The following is a 16,651-nucleotide window of genomic DNA, read 5'->3' on the forward strand; positions in this document are numbered from 1 at the left end:
CGGAGTCAGAGTCGGTTTAGGCTCTACCGTGGCTTTCCCGCTTAAATGATCAGTGTTTCGTGTGAAAACAGTTAACTGTTGCTGCAGCTCTGACCATAGTGAGAAAAAAAACTAAAACAATGGACAAAGAAGAAACAGATCTTTCCAACAATGGAGGAGACAAGCTCTTCCCTCGGTGGACAGAGAGCTTCAACCCGGCGTCTAATCGGATTAGTCAGTGAAGTTTCTGCCCACAGAGTCAAAACACAGCAGGAGAGGAGACAAAAAAAGTTCACATTGTTTATTTTTTATTACTCTGAGTCATCTTAACCTGTCATAAAACACAAAGTGGTCACTGGAGAGAGGGGGCAAAAAAACTCTGATTTTTATCACCTAATTGAGAATTTTATTCCAGACTGACATAAGGGGACAAGGTCTGGGATTTGAACTGGAAGGCTCTGAATTTAGAATAATGTGCACACAAACACATTAATATGTGTATGAGGTCTGTCCACCCTCTGCAACTACAGGAGCTCCAACTCTTGCGGTTAAATGTTTTGTTAAGGCTTTTGGGTGATTTATGGACATTTCTGACCATTCTTCCAAACGAGCATGTGTGATGTTGGTCAGGAAGGCCTGGCCAGTCTCCTCTAACCCTAAGAGTTGCTTTCTTAAAGCCAAAGCATTACTGCTTTCGCCGTAGTTATATAGCTTTCTCTCTGTATAACTACAGGAGCATGAAACTGTCTTGGTATTGGAAACATTCATTGTTCCTAAAGAGCCAAACAAAAACTCCAGAAAAGCATCCACAGACCAGTAAACTTTACACTTTACAGAGAGCAGTAAGGACGCTGGAGTCCACCTGCCAAACCCAGACTGGTCCACAGACATTGATAGTGTCTCTAATCGCTACACCCAACACTTTGCATTTTACATAGTGATATAAGGCTTTGATGAAACTGCCTGGATATTGGAACCTCTTGAAAACAGTTCTAGAGCAAATCTGAAGGCCACGTGACGCCTGGAGGTCTGTAGCCACCAGTTCCGTGGTGGAGACCTCTGTGCACCTCCTCACTATGGGATTTGACACGACCCACCAGTTTGTTTGCAGAGGTCCTGTTGTCCCCATTAACTTCCACTAACAGTCTGCTGTGGAATATTTAGTAGTGAGGACATTTCATGACAGGACTCGCTGCAAAGGTGGCATGCTGTCATGGTGCCTGGGCTTCATTGAGCTCCTGTGAGCGACCCATTCTTGTCTGCATCCCTGGTGCTTGGTAAATTCCCCTGTGGACATGGCAGTGGCTAAAACACCGGATATGGTGTATCTGCTGCTTAATGCCGAGTGGCAGCTAAAAAAGAAAAATCCCTGCAGGTCTGAGACCTTAAACAGGATGCACAATACTTTAAGCTCGGGTCCATTGAATATGTCTGTGTTTGAAAAAAATGCTAACACCTGCGTGTCTGCATGCATGCCGGTGCTGATAACACGTCCATGCATTGTGTTTCAAAACTCTGATTGAGTTCCCATGTTTGCCTTCAGAGCTCCATTCACTCACCATTTTATTTTTTATTACAAACCCTCCTCCGCTCCATCCACTCTGCTTCACCATTCTTTCTATTCAAGTCCCATTCTCAAAACAAAAACTGCTTTCCAGCTTTCAGAATTAAAGATTTTATAGATGTATGCATGTTTTCCTGCTCTGTCAACACAGCTGGGCAACTCAAGAACTACTTCCTGTCTTACTTCAAAGTAAGGCTCTGTCCCTTGCGCCCCTCAAATGCGCGTTCCCGCTGAGGGTGTGAGTGCGTAGGGTGTCCCGATTCTCCAGAATGGTATTCAGCCCCGCCCCCTTTGCGCCCTTGATCCCCATTTTGACAAAGTTTGCATTGAGGCAGGCTCCACTGAAGAGCATTACCCACAATTCATTGCTGCATGTGACGTTTTAGGCCACAAGGTGAAAATATTTGATCTAAAAAAGACCTAAAATCATACTGTCACCTTAAATAAATGACTAATCACAAATTTTTGGTTCTTAAAACAAATATAGTCTTTCTGCTTTGTTGAATTTGTTTGATGTATTTGCACTTTTAAAATGTCTGAAAGCACCAAGTAATGTTTTGCACGTCTTTGTTGACTTTGTTTTATATGAAAGTGTCTTTCTGAACAAGTAAGCAACCAGTTATGCTTCATGTCAGCCATGTTGATTTTTTAACCTCACAGCAGCTGTTGATGAAGTTGTAAAAAATACAATAAACAAATTTATTTTTTTTACTTATTTTCTGTAACAAAAGAACACAATGTCACAAGGTGCTATCATAAAAGAGAAGAACAAAACATATATTTTTTTTGTTATTTTATCTTCATATTTAACAATATTATTTTCCATTCATCTCTCATTTTTGGCAATACCCGCTCTGCTATACCCAATCCTCTCAAACTTTGGTTCCTGCACAGAGTAGACAGGGTGTCAAGCTTAATGCTTCCCCTATGGGCCTCTTAATAATGACAAACCCGGTCTACCAGATGGAGTGACAAACTAACAGCGACTTGATGAGTTTACAGTTTTTTTTTCTGGCCCGTTTGATTTGATGTTGCTGCATCACCTTCACTTCAGGATCAAGGCCGTGTGAGCTGAGGTCACATCAGTGTTAGCCTTCAACCTGTATGTGAATTTAAATCAGAACCTGAGCATAAGGAAGGGAAATAAATAGGTTAAGAAGACGGATTGGACACCATGTGACTCTGAAGTATGTTCCTTTAAGCAGGAGGGGGCAAATCCAGTTTTCCAAAGCTTCTATCCCTCAACCATCCATCCCTGGTCCAACACACCTCAGTCAAATAAATTCCCCCTTCAGCGTTCAGTAGAGGCCCGGCAACGAGCCGTTCAGTTGATTCAGGGGGTGAAGAAGGGATGCATCTAAAAGTCGCTGCCTTATAGACTATAGTTCATGAATTCTGGCCCAGATCCAGACTCATCTTGTGTTTAAACTAGTCCTGAAGTCGTGCATTTGCTTTCTAGATGAAGTTTAAACAAGTGTCCCTGCCAGCGGCGTGGACCCAGAGATGTAACTGGAGTGGTATTCCGGTATTTTAAACATTTGGAGAAACAGAGCTGGCATGAGGAAACATCTGCTGCTGTTATTTTCACCAGGATTGCTCTAAAAGACGGACTACAGAGCAGCAGACTGATTCATGCTTCATGCTGGCAGGTGTCTGACTGATGGAGACACGGGACGAGGAATTCAAATAAATCCCGTCTGACTCCACGATGAAGATTTGTTCCCTGGTTTGTGTCAGAGCGAAGGAATGCAAGGTATATGGCGTTTTGCTCCATCTAGGCACTTACGTCAGCCCCAGGCTTTGTTTGATGTCGTTAAATCAAGCACTTGTGGAATAAGGCGATGGTGAGTCTGCAGACTGGAGGTCTGCATTTAAAGGCAGGAGGTGACGAAGCTGCGTCCTGCAGCTGAGCTGCTGCAATAACCAACATCGAGGGAAGCTTCAAACACATTCTCTGTGGTATCAAGTATGACTTTATTGTGTGCCGTTAGGGAAATTCCCCTCACAGCAAGGTGGGATAATACCCACGCAGACAGAAACCATCACATAATGAATTTAGCAACAATAAAATCAGTAAGCATCTATGTGCAATTATCAATTAAAACAGGCTGAACAACAAACAAAGCCAGATAACCTTTAAAATGTTTCTGAATGATGGCCTGGCTGGTAAAAAAGGTTTTTCCATCTGTTTGTTCTTGATCTAAGACGTCTGAATCTCCTCCCTGATGGTGGTAGCTCTAATTCACTATGAAGTGGGTAATATGAAGAATGAATAATGTGCTCTGCTGCATCAAAAATGTCATATTTCTCAGGCTGAAATGTCTAAAGTCCATTTTTAAAGGAATAGTTACGTAAGATGCATTTCTGCAGTGCTCAGGCTTTAAAAATACAGAAGGGAAGGAGCAAAGGTGTGTGTGTGTGTTTGGGGGGGGGGGTTATAAAGGGATGAATGGATGAGCGGATATTTAAGAGGGATGGGGAATAATGTCTGGAGATTTTCCACAAATTTTTTCCTTACCTATTCTGGGGCTGGACGATATGGCCAAAAGTTGCATCACGGTATATTTTTTAGTTTCGGTCGATACGATATAATTCCAATATCAATATGAACAATATAACAGCCTCAGAAAAACTCCCAAAATGCCTACAGCAGATGTCCAAACCTCTGAAAATGATTTTGCCAAGTCTATGAAACTGAAATTAGAAACTATACAGATAAATTAAAGTTCACCTTTTATTTGTATTTAGCCTTTAATGAAATTCAAAATCACGATAAAAAAAACATGAAACTCTCCCCTTTGTCAATATTGATAGCCATGGATGGATGGATGGATGGATGCATGCATGCATGGATGGATGGATGAATTGATTAATTGATGGATGGATGGATGGATGGATGGATGAATGGATGGGTGGATGAATGAATGGATGGATGAATGGATGGATGAATAGATGGACAGATGCATGGATGGATGGATGGATGGATGAAAGGAAGGAAGGAAGGAAGGAAGGAATAATGGATGGATGGATAAATGAAAGGAAGGAAGGAAGGAAGGAATAATGAATGGATGGATGGATGGATGAATGGATGGGTGGATGGATGAATGGATGGGTGGATGGATGAATGGATGGATGGATGAATGGATGGATGAATAGATGGACAGATGCATGGATGGATGGATCGATGGATGGATGAAAGGAAGGAAGGAAGGAAGGAAGGAAGGAATAATGGATGGATGGATAAATGAAAGGAAGGAAGGAAGGAAGGAATAATGAATGGATGGATGGATGGATGGATGGATGAAAGGAAGGAAGGAAGGAAGGAATAATGGATGGATGGATGGATGGATGCAAGGAATAATGGAAGGATGGATGGATGGATGAAAGGAAGGAATGAATAATGCATGGATGGATGGATGGATGGAAGGAATAATGGAAGGATGGATGGATGGATGGATGGATGGATGGATGGATGGATGGATGGATGGATGGATGGATGAATAGATGGATGGATGAATAGATGGATGGATGAATATATTAAGGGATGGATGGATGGATGGATGGATGGATGGATGGATGGATGGATGGATGGATGGATGGATGGATGGGTGGATGGATGGATGAATTGATTAATTGATGGATTGATGGATTGATGGATGCATGCATGCATGCATGCATGCATGTATGGATGAATGGATGGGTGAATGGATGCATGGATGGATGAATGGATGGATGAATAGATGGACAGATGCATGGATGAATGGATGGGGATGCATGGATGGATGGATGGGTGGATGAATGGATGGATGGATGCATGCATGCATGCATGCATGGATGGATGGATGAATGGATGGCTGAATGGATGGTTGAATGGATGGGTGGATGGATGAATGGATGGTTGAATGGATGGATGAATAGATGGACAGATGCATGATGGATGGATGGATGCATGCATGCATGCATGGATGGATGAATGAATGGATGCATGCATGGATGGATGGATGAATGGATAGGTGGATGGATGAATGGATGGATGAATAGATGGACAGATGCAAGGATGGATGGATGGATGGATGCATGGATGGATGGATGGATGGATGGATGAATTGATTAAATGATGGATGAATAGATGGATGACTGTATGGATGGATGGATGGATGAATGGATGAATGAATAGATTAATGGATGGATGAATGGATGGATGGATGAATAGATGAATGGATGGATGGATGGATGGATGGATGGATGGTGGATGGATGGATGGATGGATGGATGGATGGATGGATGGATGGATGGATGGATGGATGGATGGATGGAAGAGTTACAGGAATCCAGCCAAACTATAACAAAGGCTTAAATTGCTGTTTTGAAGTCATGATGCTTGTCAGACTGGATTTCTCGGCCGCATCGATTGACGCCAGCATCAATCCCCTTTCTTTGAAGAAGTTTGCAAAGTAACCCAGAAAACGGTGCTTTCTTTAGTGGATCGATGCTACGTTAAATTACCCACCTGTGTCTCTTTAATCCGACAGTCAAAGCAGATTAGCCGTATCTCCGGGATGTCAGGGTCAGCAGAGACGGCGCCCCTACAGTTTATCATACTAGTTTATTATCTCCCAACATGTCCGCCGTCTCCTTCCTCTGATTTCCCTCCTTTCCTCCCAAATTCCCAGTCGGCTCCCGTGGGTAAACAAGAACGACTTAGGACCGGGACCCCATCCGTCTGCGTTTGCACAAGACCGTCTCCAGATGCTTTCAGCAAGTCTGAGCAAGTGTTGCTCTTCACACATGCATGGCTGTGTGCAGGAAAAGGCAAGTGTAAAGCAAAGCAGCCCGTCTGTACATGAAAAACAAAAAGTAGACAGCTGGGAAACAAGGAGACAGATAAGTTGATGTTTGTAAGTGTGTGTGTACATAATACGTGACTCACGGTGGAGTAATAACGGCTTAGCTGCAGCGTATGAGGAGAGTGAACATGTTACACACATGCTATTAAGTTAATGAAAGGCTTCCCACATCCACTTATCAGGGAGATGCACCAATCTGCCCCCCCCCCCCCCCCGCACATACAGTCAGTGCATTAAAACAGGCTCCATCCTGCCTCGACTTGATTCAGGCAGAAAACATAAACTAAGGTTCTCTCCAGTGTGATTGGCTGAATTTAGAGTAACACCTCATCCATCATAATTTTAAAATGCTGGCTGGTTCCCTGCCGTCCTTCAGCATTTAGTTGCAACGTGATTTAATAAAAGATAAAAAAATCCTAAACACATTGAAACAAACAGCCTAGAGAGCAATGAGGAGGTTGATGGAGCAGCAGACTGAGAGCTTTGCTGCTCCATTCAGCAGGGCAGAGAGGAGCGACACTGCTGCATCCGTCTTTCTATTCATCCATCCTTCTATCCATCTGTTCATCTATCCATCCATCCATCCACCATTATTCCTTCCTTCCTTCCATCCATCCTTCCATTATTCCTTCCTTCTATCCATCCATCCATCCATCCATCCACCATTATTCCTTCCTTCCATCCATCCATCCATCCATCCATCCATCCATCCATCCACCATTATTCCTTCCTTCCATCCATCCTTCCATCCATCCTTCCATCCATCCGTCCATCCATCCATCCATCCATCCATCCATCCATCCATCCATCCATCCATCCATCCATCCATTATTCCTTCCTTCCATTTATCCATCCATCCATCCATCCATCCATCCATCCATCCATCCATCCATCCATCCATCCATCCATCCATCCATCCATCCATCCATCCACCCATCCATCAGCGGCTCACATGGGGAAACTAATCCCAGATCTCATTCGTATCACAACTATACAGGTTTGTATCATCTAAAAAAAAAGACAAAACAAACGGAGCTGGCACAGAAACCTAAAACCAAGGGTCATTAGAACCTGACTGATTCAGAGCCATAGCTTAGCGGGTTAAAAACAAGCAAACCTCTTAATGCCACAATGATAACATCAATTTAAATGTTTGATGAGATTTTCTCCATTAAGGATACAAACACACACACGCACGCCGCCTTTAAGAATAATCAGTCAACTGTTAAAGTTGGATTTTATAAATTTCTGGGGGACAGGAGCATGTTTTAGCTTTTTTTTTAATACAAAATTGTGTTTTCACTGATTAAACAAAGTCTAAATTCAAAATTATTGTAATAATTATTTGTAGAAGCATGTTTACCTGCAGTAACCTGAAGTATTTTTGATATTAGACTTAGACTTATGACCCTATCAGCCTCTCCTCATCAATGTGGAGGAATTTCAGCCCACTCACGCTTTAAACATGTTGCAGCTCATTGAAAACAGAGGATTTGTGCAACTTTCTTCAGGTTGAACTTTGGGCTTTGACTGGACCGCTGTGACACTTCCATTCTCTCTTTTCCCACTTCGTTGTCAATCATTGTTAAGCAGCGTGATACAACCCGGGCCTCATGTTTCACTCTGCAACAGTTCAGGGGTTACTGCAAAACAAGCCCTTAGCATCATACTTCCATCTCCGTGCTCGACAGCTTTTATGGAGTATCAGAGAACCTGTGTATAAAAATAGATGACAGAAAACCCTATTTTTATTACTTTATGTAAGAAGTTTGTTTTGCAAGCTCAATGCTGACCAGATATGCACTGCAAAAAGGAACTAAAAGCAAGTGAAATTTTCTTGAAATTAGTATATTTTTATTTTTACATCTCAATAGTTTACTGTTAAATCACTGCTGCACTTTATCCTGTAATTTACTGCAATTTTTCAAGCTGTATGCAAACGAAATTTCGTTCTGTACGCACTCAGTGCGCATACAAAAAGTTGTCTAAGTCTAAGTCTATTTCATTTGAGCAGCTAAATAAGACTATTTGCCAATGGAATGAGTATTTTTTTTACCTCTTAAATAAGATAAGTAGATATGCTGCACTTGAAATAAGATGATGGAGATGAGTTGTTCTTATTTTAAGTGCAAAAATCATATTCCACTGGCAAATAGTCTTATTTAACTGCTCAAATCAAGAAAAAATGCACTAATTTCTAGAAAATTTTACTAACTTATAGTTCCTTTTTTGCAGTGTGTAAACTTTTGTCCCATGTGTTCATGTGACCTTGCTTCAGTAGGTTAATTGATTCAGAGGAAACTATGCAAAGGTAAGCATGTCGTTTAGCCTCAAACACCTTTTAAACGTCACACTGTCAGTCTATCTCTAACGTTTCTGTCACGGACTGTAAGACTCCAACCTGCACAACCAAAGATCCCATAGTCTGAGATGTAAATCTTGATCAATTAAACCTTCAGGCGTCAGCCACGGGCAGAACTGGTTGAGACTTGAGAAATCGGATTCTTACTTGTAAGGGTCACTGGGGTCATTGGCGTTGCAGGCCTCCGCGTGTCCGTTACACACACACCTTCCTCCGATGCTGATGTCTTTGATGCTGTAGTAGTACTGCAAGAAATGGAGCAGACAGGGTGTTATCAGCGGCTCGTTTTACCGACAACGGGTTACAGAGAGAAGGAAGTTCACGCAGAAATCTAACAAACAACTTTATTTGTACTTATCGGGCAGTAGCTCAGAGAAGCAGGGAGTGGGAAGACCATTTACAGACTTTAAAACAGATAAAAGAGTTTAAATATGAGCTCTGAAATAGACAGACAACCAGAGCAGAGAGGATAAAATGGGAGTAATATGCGCTCTCCTCCATGTTCAAGTTAAAAGCCGAGCAGCAGCGTTTTGCACCGACTGAAGGCAGAATAAGGGTGACTTACGGATGATTTATAAAGGATCATCGATTTATAAAGAAACACAGGAATCCAGCCAGGTATGGACATAAACACGAATTACTGTTTTGAAGTCATCTTTTGAAAAGATGCCTTTGATTTTGGCCAGAAGCCTCAGGTGAGAGACGGTGGATTTACCTACTGCACTGATCTGCCCACCCAGCTTAAAATCCATTTTAAACCCACCAGGCTTTCTGTAATCTGCCAGACGTCCCACGTCTCAACAAGAAGTAGACCCACCAGTGACAGTCGGACAAAAACCTCACCTCTATCCTGCTTTCATCTCAATTTAAAAAAGTAATTCCTCAAGACATCCACTTAAGCATTGCATACAAGAGCCATGCTCCTGTTTTAGGGGCACATAAACCTGAGTATCATCTGCATAACCCTGAAAAACAAGCTGAAGCTTTCTGAAAATGGAGCCACGGGGCAGGAGATACAGAGAAAATAGCAGCAAAGGACCCCCCCCCCCCCCACCCCAGCCAGGCTGAATCTGTGCCTGACTGAACATCGGCCTGCGGCGGGGCCTCACCCTGCGGGTGACGGTGGGGTCACGCAGCGCCTTGCCCATTAGGTGTCCCAGCAGGGTGTTGGTCCTCAGGAAGCGGAGCCTGATGTTGGTGGCCTTGGTGAAATCCCTCAGCACTGGCGAGTAGGAGAAGTTCATGGCCCCGGGCCGACCGTTCACCAGGGACACCACGATCTGAGATAGAGAGAAAAACACGTTACCGCCACCTAAAGTCAACTGACAAACGAGCAAAAAAAAACATTGCAAATGTAGAAAATCGTTTCAAAGAAAGATTTTGGAAGTTTACTTATTATTTACATGAAAAGTCCTTGATTTAATCTGTTTTTGGTCAAGACTTGTGAGGAAAAACTGAGAATGTTATCTTATCGTTCTGAACTCAACAACCGGAAGCCAAAATCTTCATTTTCAGTAGAGAAAAATAGGAAACATTAGCTTTAAGATCAACATTTGAAACGGCTTTCAGCAGAGATTTCATGCACAAATGCTATCACCTCTCCGTTTTCCAGCGGGACGATACGTGAATACTCAGTGGTGCAGATGCTGTCGTTGTCGTTGTTGATCCTCTCAATGGTCCTCTGTCCAAAACGCTCGATACAGTCCCGCTTAGAGGCTGCAACACACACAGACCCGATGGAGGCAATTAGAAAAACACACTGCCAAGCATTTATTGATTCCTCCCAGGTGCTCAGCACTGAGCACAGATAAAAAGCAGAGCCATCAACATATTTTAAATGTCACAACTTCCGCTGGTTGAGAGTGAGTGCAGCAGTCAGTGAGCATTGCTTTTCAAGCCCAGCTTCAGGTTCCCAGTTGGGTCTAGGTCTGGACTTTGACTAGGCCATTCTGCTATCTGGATATGCTGTGATCTACACCCTTCTATTGTAGCTCTGGCTGTATGCTGACGGTTCCTGTCCAGCTGGAAGTTGAACCTGCGCCCCAGTCTCAGGTCTTTTGCAGCCTCTATGTTCTTCCAGGTGTGCCCTGTGTTTAGCTCCATCCAGCCTCCCATCAACTTTCACCAGCCTCCCTGTCCCAGATGATCAAATCTAACCACCGCGTCGTCTTCCAAACATTCTCTGTATTTATTTACCGCATGGCTCAGGACAAATTATAAATATGACTCGTTATGGCGTTCTTCCACCAAAGATTTTCCTCGTGCCACTTTTCCATAGAAGCCAAATTTATGGAGCGCACAACTATTATCTATCTGGATCTATTTGTCCACCTGACAGTGAGATCTCTGCAGCTCCTCCAGAGTTAGCATGGACCTCTTGGCCCCTTCGCTGCTTAACGCTCTCCTTCCCTCGTCTCAGTCCAGGTGGACGTCCATGTCTTGGTAGGTCTGCAGGTGGTCCATCTTCTCTCCAGGTCCAGATGATGGACTGAAAGGAGCTCTGAGATCTTGTTTTAGAACCTAACCCACAACTTTACTGGGTTCCTTGGTCTTCATGATGTAGCTTGTTCTGTAAAGTTCCCTAAAATAAAGTTCCCTCTGATACCAGAAACAGAACTGCTGCATTTATGCCGTGAATAAATTAGACAGATGTGGACTAATCAGTGGCTAGGTGACTCTTGAAGGCAGCTAGTTGCACTGGATTTTATTTTTGGGATTTCAGAGTAAAGGGAACTGAATACAAATGTATTCACGCCACACTTTTATTAGTAAAACATTTTGAAAATCACATTTCCTCTTGCTTCCACTTCACTATCATGCATTATCTGTTGGCGTATGCCATAAAAATCTTATTAAAATGCATAATAGTTTGCGATTCAAGAAGTAATAATGCTTGAAGTCGTAATTCTTTCAGACAGTTCATTTATGGCACCGGAGGTCCAGAAGAAAAGAAGCTCTCCTCTTTTCTTCTTCTCTGCTTATAAACCGGCGAGAAACAATCGCGTCCGCTGCCGGCCGTAGTCTCCAAGCGGTCTCCAAGTGGTCACCTACGGCTTGGACATTTATTAGTAGCGTATAAAGTGACACACCTGACATTAAGCTCTGATCAGTCATGTTTCAGGTTATTTCTGGACGGAGGTTACACACATCCAGAGTTCAGAGGCTTCCACCTCCAAGCTGTGACCTGTTGTCAAACATTCCTGGAATTCCCCTGCAGCCCACCTCCACCAACATCTGCCTCAGCCAATCAGGTAACAACACCCCACCCCCCACCACCTCCACCCCCTGGTTAGATTAGAGACGCAGTTAAAGCCTTACCCTGCCCTGGTTTTGGGGGTCAAACATACTCACAGGCAAAGTACTGCCAGGGCTGGTAGGTCTGCCCGTAGTCCGTAGATCTCTCCAGAACCCAGAGGTCCGGACGGGGAGAGTTGGCAAATTTAATCAACACATAGGCGACGTGGAAGAGCTGCAGAGAGACGGGGCGAAAAAGAGAAACGATCCACGTTAAAAAGATAGTGAAGACCCTTTGACAATGTGATACACACTAGATTCACAAGCATGTTACAGAATGACAAACTAGTTGTGATATCAGAGGAAAAACTTAAAAATCCAAAACGTGATCACGCCACAGCATCTCAGATTTAAATCCGAACTTTGACTAGGCCAACCCAAAACCTTGAGTTTTTACTTCTTGTTGTTGTTGTAATTATTAAATGTATTTTTAGCCATTCAAAGCTGGACCTGTTGGTTTGTTTTGGATCACTGTCCGGCTGCAGAACCCAAGTGAGCTTAAAGGAACAATAAGTCATAATAACACCTAGTGGTTAAAATCGGAACAACACATACACAATGCCTTTCATGGACACCCGCTGTTTACATAACGATCTGGTGTTGCACTAAAGTTTTACTTTATTCTGTTATATTTGCAGGTTGCTGCTCTTTTGCCAACAAAAAATACCAAACGCTGCGCTCTGTTTTGGGAACCCTGAGAACTCTCATATGATTGGCTCACGAACCAGGAAGTAAACACGGGCTACGGTCTGAACAGAAGTAGTTCTGGACCGTACCTCTGGGTTTGAAAGGAGAAAAACGTGACTAAGACATTGTTGATGGAGATGATCGATTGTTTCTAGGGAATGTTACTTCCATCCTGGGTGAGAAATAAGAACGATTTAGGTTGATTTTACAGTAAATATCTTATTTATTGCTCCTTTAAACTTGAAGTCGGAAACTGACGGCTGGATATTCCTCGCAAGACAGCAGAATTAGAATCCATCCATTACACCAAGTTAGCCAGATGTGTTGCTTTTTGAGAATTTAATTATTTTTTTCCCTACGTCATGTTGTTGTATGGGTTCTACTAAATTGTTGATTCTACAGATCTAAAAGACATGAAGCCTGGGTGTGGCGAGTGAAGCTGGAGCAAAAACATGTTTAATTAAAGTTAATTTACTGGTTTAACAGACAAATCGGGGCGATTAGCTTTTAACACAGGTCACATATTGTCAGTTTCACAGTTACAATACATCCTGCTGCTACAGATACTATTCAGACTGTATTAAATATCCATTTTGTATTTAAGTTTGTCTGTTTGCTGCTACGTTTCTTACAAATGTCAATATTTTTTATTTAGTTTCTTTTATAATTTAATTCTTTTTCATATTGTATATACCTATATTATTTTTCCTTTACTGATCTTCTGTTTTCATTCAGAGCCTTGCAACAAAATCTTGCTCAAATGTACATAAACTTAATATAAGGTGTACATTGTGAATGTGCAGTAAGGTCCTGGTTGGTTTGAACAGCTTTTATTCCCCCTTAATAAATTAAAACAACATTTCAGACACGCTGATTGTATTTATTCTGGTTATCTTTGTCTGATATTAAGATTTTCTTGATGAACTGAAACCCGCAAGCCTGACCAAAAGCCCCAAAAACTAATTTTATCTGTAAGGCAAATATTTTTTCATAGCACCGTGACAGGAGAAATTTAGAGGTTGACATGTTTGTTTTTAACATCAAACAGAATTTACCTTCTAAAAAGAAGATAAAAAAGATCAGATAACAAAAGGGGTGAGAAAATAAAATATCAAATGAAATTAAAGGGCAAAAAAACTAAAACTAACTGAAACAGAGAAAACTGAAGAAAGGCAAGGCAAGGCAAGGCAAATTTATTTATATAGCACAATTCAGTACAAGACAATACAAAGTGCTTTACATGATTAAGATATACCAAAATAATAAAATGTAGATAGAAAATAGAATAAAAGCAAGTAGGGATAGAATGTAGTAACAAAAAAGAACATTAAAAACAGTAAAACTGTTTAACTAGAACAGTCAAAGGCAATTTTAAACAGATGTGTTTTTAATCTTGATTTAAAAGAACTCAGGCTTTCCGCACTTTTACAGTTTTCTGGAAGTTTGTTCCAGATAAACGGAGCATAGGAACTAAATGCTGCTTCTCCATGTTTAGTTCTGGTTCTAGGTATGTGGAGTAGACTGGAGCCAGAAGACCTGAGTGGTCTGGAGGGTTGATACACTGATAACAAGTCTGTGATGTATTTAGGTGCTAAGCCATTTAAGGATTTATAGACTAACAGAAGTATTTTAAAGTCTATTCTCTGAGATACAGGGAGCCAGTGTAAGGACTTTAGAACTGGGGTGATGTTCTCTACTTTCTTAGTATTAGTGAGGACGCGGGCAGCAGCGTTCTGGATCAGCTGCAGCTGTCTGATCCGCTTTTTAGGCAGACCTGTGAAAACACCGTTGCAGTAATCAATTCTACTAAAAATAAACGCATGGATTAGTTTTTCCAGATCCTGCTGAGACATCAGTCCTTTAATCCTAGAAATGTTCTTCAGGTGATAGAAAGCCAACCTTGTAATTGTCTTTAGATGCTTTTGAAGGTTCAGGTCTGAGTCCATCACTACACCCAGGTTTCGGGCCTGATCAGTGGTTGACTGTGAGCTGAAGCTGTGTGCTAACTTTTGATCTTTCCTCTATTGGTCCAAATAGTATTACTTCAGTTTTGTTTTTATTCAATTGGAGAAAATTTTGGCACATCCATGCATTGATTTCTTCTAGGCATGCATTGATGCTTGAGGATGGAACAGGAAAATATGTGAGGAGACGAGAAGATAAATGAAAAGAACAAAAGGATAGAATATATGCTGCTGTACAGAGAGGAGGACAGAAGACAAGTTAATCAGAAACAGACATGTCTGAGAGGAGAACAGCCAGCTGCAGGCTTTTAATAAAAAGCAACCGACCTCTGCAGCGACCCCAATGATTGACCTGTAAAACACGGCCTCTCTGAGGACACGTCACGTCAGGAGCAACTAAATCACCTCTGATCCACTACGACCCGCTACGTGTTCTGCCACGAGTGGCTGTCAAACAGCTAATTCCTCAATCCCTAACGAGCCCCAGATGTTCGGGCATCACGCACCGAGCGCTGATGGGCGGCGGGGCGGCACGGCAGCTGCCTGCAGGCCTCGCTCGCTCGTTTAACCAGAGCAGACGAAGCGCTCCCACAGCTCTGTCAGAGCTTAACAGAACACAGTGGAGCAGGAAGACGTGCATCAAAACAGCTGTTCCACTTCTCTGCATGGGCTTATGTAAATAAAATAAAAAATAATCGGTGTTAAAACGATGCCTGATGAAGCAGCAATAGTTCATCCAATCTGAACCCTAACCCTGACCAATTACGTGTACATCCATGACTCTAACAGGACATTCTGTTGCATTAGCAAGAAAATGTGCTTAAAAAGACTCGATGACACACTCTGACCATTCATCACGGAGACGGGGGATGACAATACAGCAAGCATGCAAAAACAAAGCGATCCAAATATGCAGAAACTTGCAGAAAAATAGGAACCGCTCAATCACTCGGGTCTGTTTCAGGCCAAGGATGACTGGGACGATGGAGGTATGGGGGGGAAGAGGGAAGGGAGTTATTCTCTTGCATAATAGATTATACTAACTTGTCTTCATTTTATTATGAGCTGTCCGTCTATTTGGACGAAGAAAAGCTTCAGAGAGGCAGGGTTAGGAAATATGTGCTCCTTTTTGCAGCAGGTGACAGATTTGACTGGGATCAGGGTGAAAATGCTAAGATTACACCATTACAACCTTTCACATTGGCTGTTTTTGGAGCTATTTTCTATGCAGCTGTGTTTAATGTAGGTATAGTGATGCCTAATTTAGTAGTACACACATACCGTTAATCATCTTCACCTCTAACAGCATTCAGCCTGATTAATGCTGTTCTTTTACTGGATCAATGTGTGCTTCTGTGCTTGTTTGTCTCTTTTGTTGTGTCTCTGCTCGAGGCAGATGAGCGTTCACACTGAGCCCGGTTATGGTTCTGCTGGAGGTTCTCCTCCCTGTTAATGGAGAGTTTTTCTTTCCACTGTTGCTTCAAGCTTGCTCAGTATGAGGGATTGCTGCAAAGCCATCAACAACGCAGACGACTCTCCCTGTGGCTCTACGCTTCTTCAGGAGTGAATGCTGCTTGTCGGGACTTTGATGCAATCAACTGGTTATATAATATGATTGAATTTGACTTTGTAAAGTGCCTCAAGATGACATGTTTCATGAATTGCCGCTATATAAATAAAATTTAATTGAATTGAATTGAATTAATGCATAAAGGAAACAAGCAAACTGGGGTCCGACGACCTGCCAGCAAAACGAAGCAGAAGCAAACCACAGATCTGGGAAGGAAGCTCTGAACGGCACTAAACACATAAAGACTGAAGTCTTTTACTTAAATAAATCCTCTTTTATGCTGTATAGGGCATGCTAACATCAAAATATTACATCTAGATTAGCCTTGCTCCTTAGAAAGATTAATCATGGATATACCTCATGCCATTCATTTAAAAAAAGCAA

At 42.2% G+C, this 16,651-nt stretch overlaps 1 protein-coding gene across 1 annotated transcript in view; it reads right to left on the reverse strand.

Annotated features, from left to right (window-relative positions):
• The window catches only part of lama5 (laminin, alpha 5), a 134,074-nt gene that overhangs the window by 84,876 nt on the left and 32,547 nt on the right, over positions 1–16,651 (reverse strand). The window contains exons 3-6 of the mRNA XM_036142469.1: positions 12,104–12,221; positions 10,350–10,468; positions 9,862–10,032; positions 8,900–8,997 (exon numbers count right to left, since the gene is read on the reverse strand). Coding sequence (XP_035998362.1) covers positions 8,900–8,997; positions 9,862–10,032; positions 10,350–10,468; positions 12,104–12,221 — 506 coding nt within the window. The remainder of the gene's footprint in view (positions 1–8,899; positions 8,998–9,861; positions 10,033–10,349; positions 10,469–12,103; positions 12,222–16,651) is intronic.

This window comes from Fundulus heteroclitus, chromosome 1, assembly GCF_011125445.2.
Source record: "Fundulus heteroclitus isolate FHET01 chromosome 1, MU-UCD_Fhet_4.1, whole genome shotgun sequence".
NCBI classification, from domain to species: Eukaryota; Metazoa; Chordata; class Actinopteri; order Cyprinodontiformes; family Fundulidae; genus Fundulus; species Fundulus heteroclitus.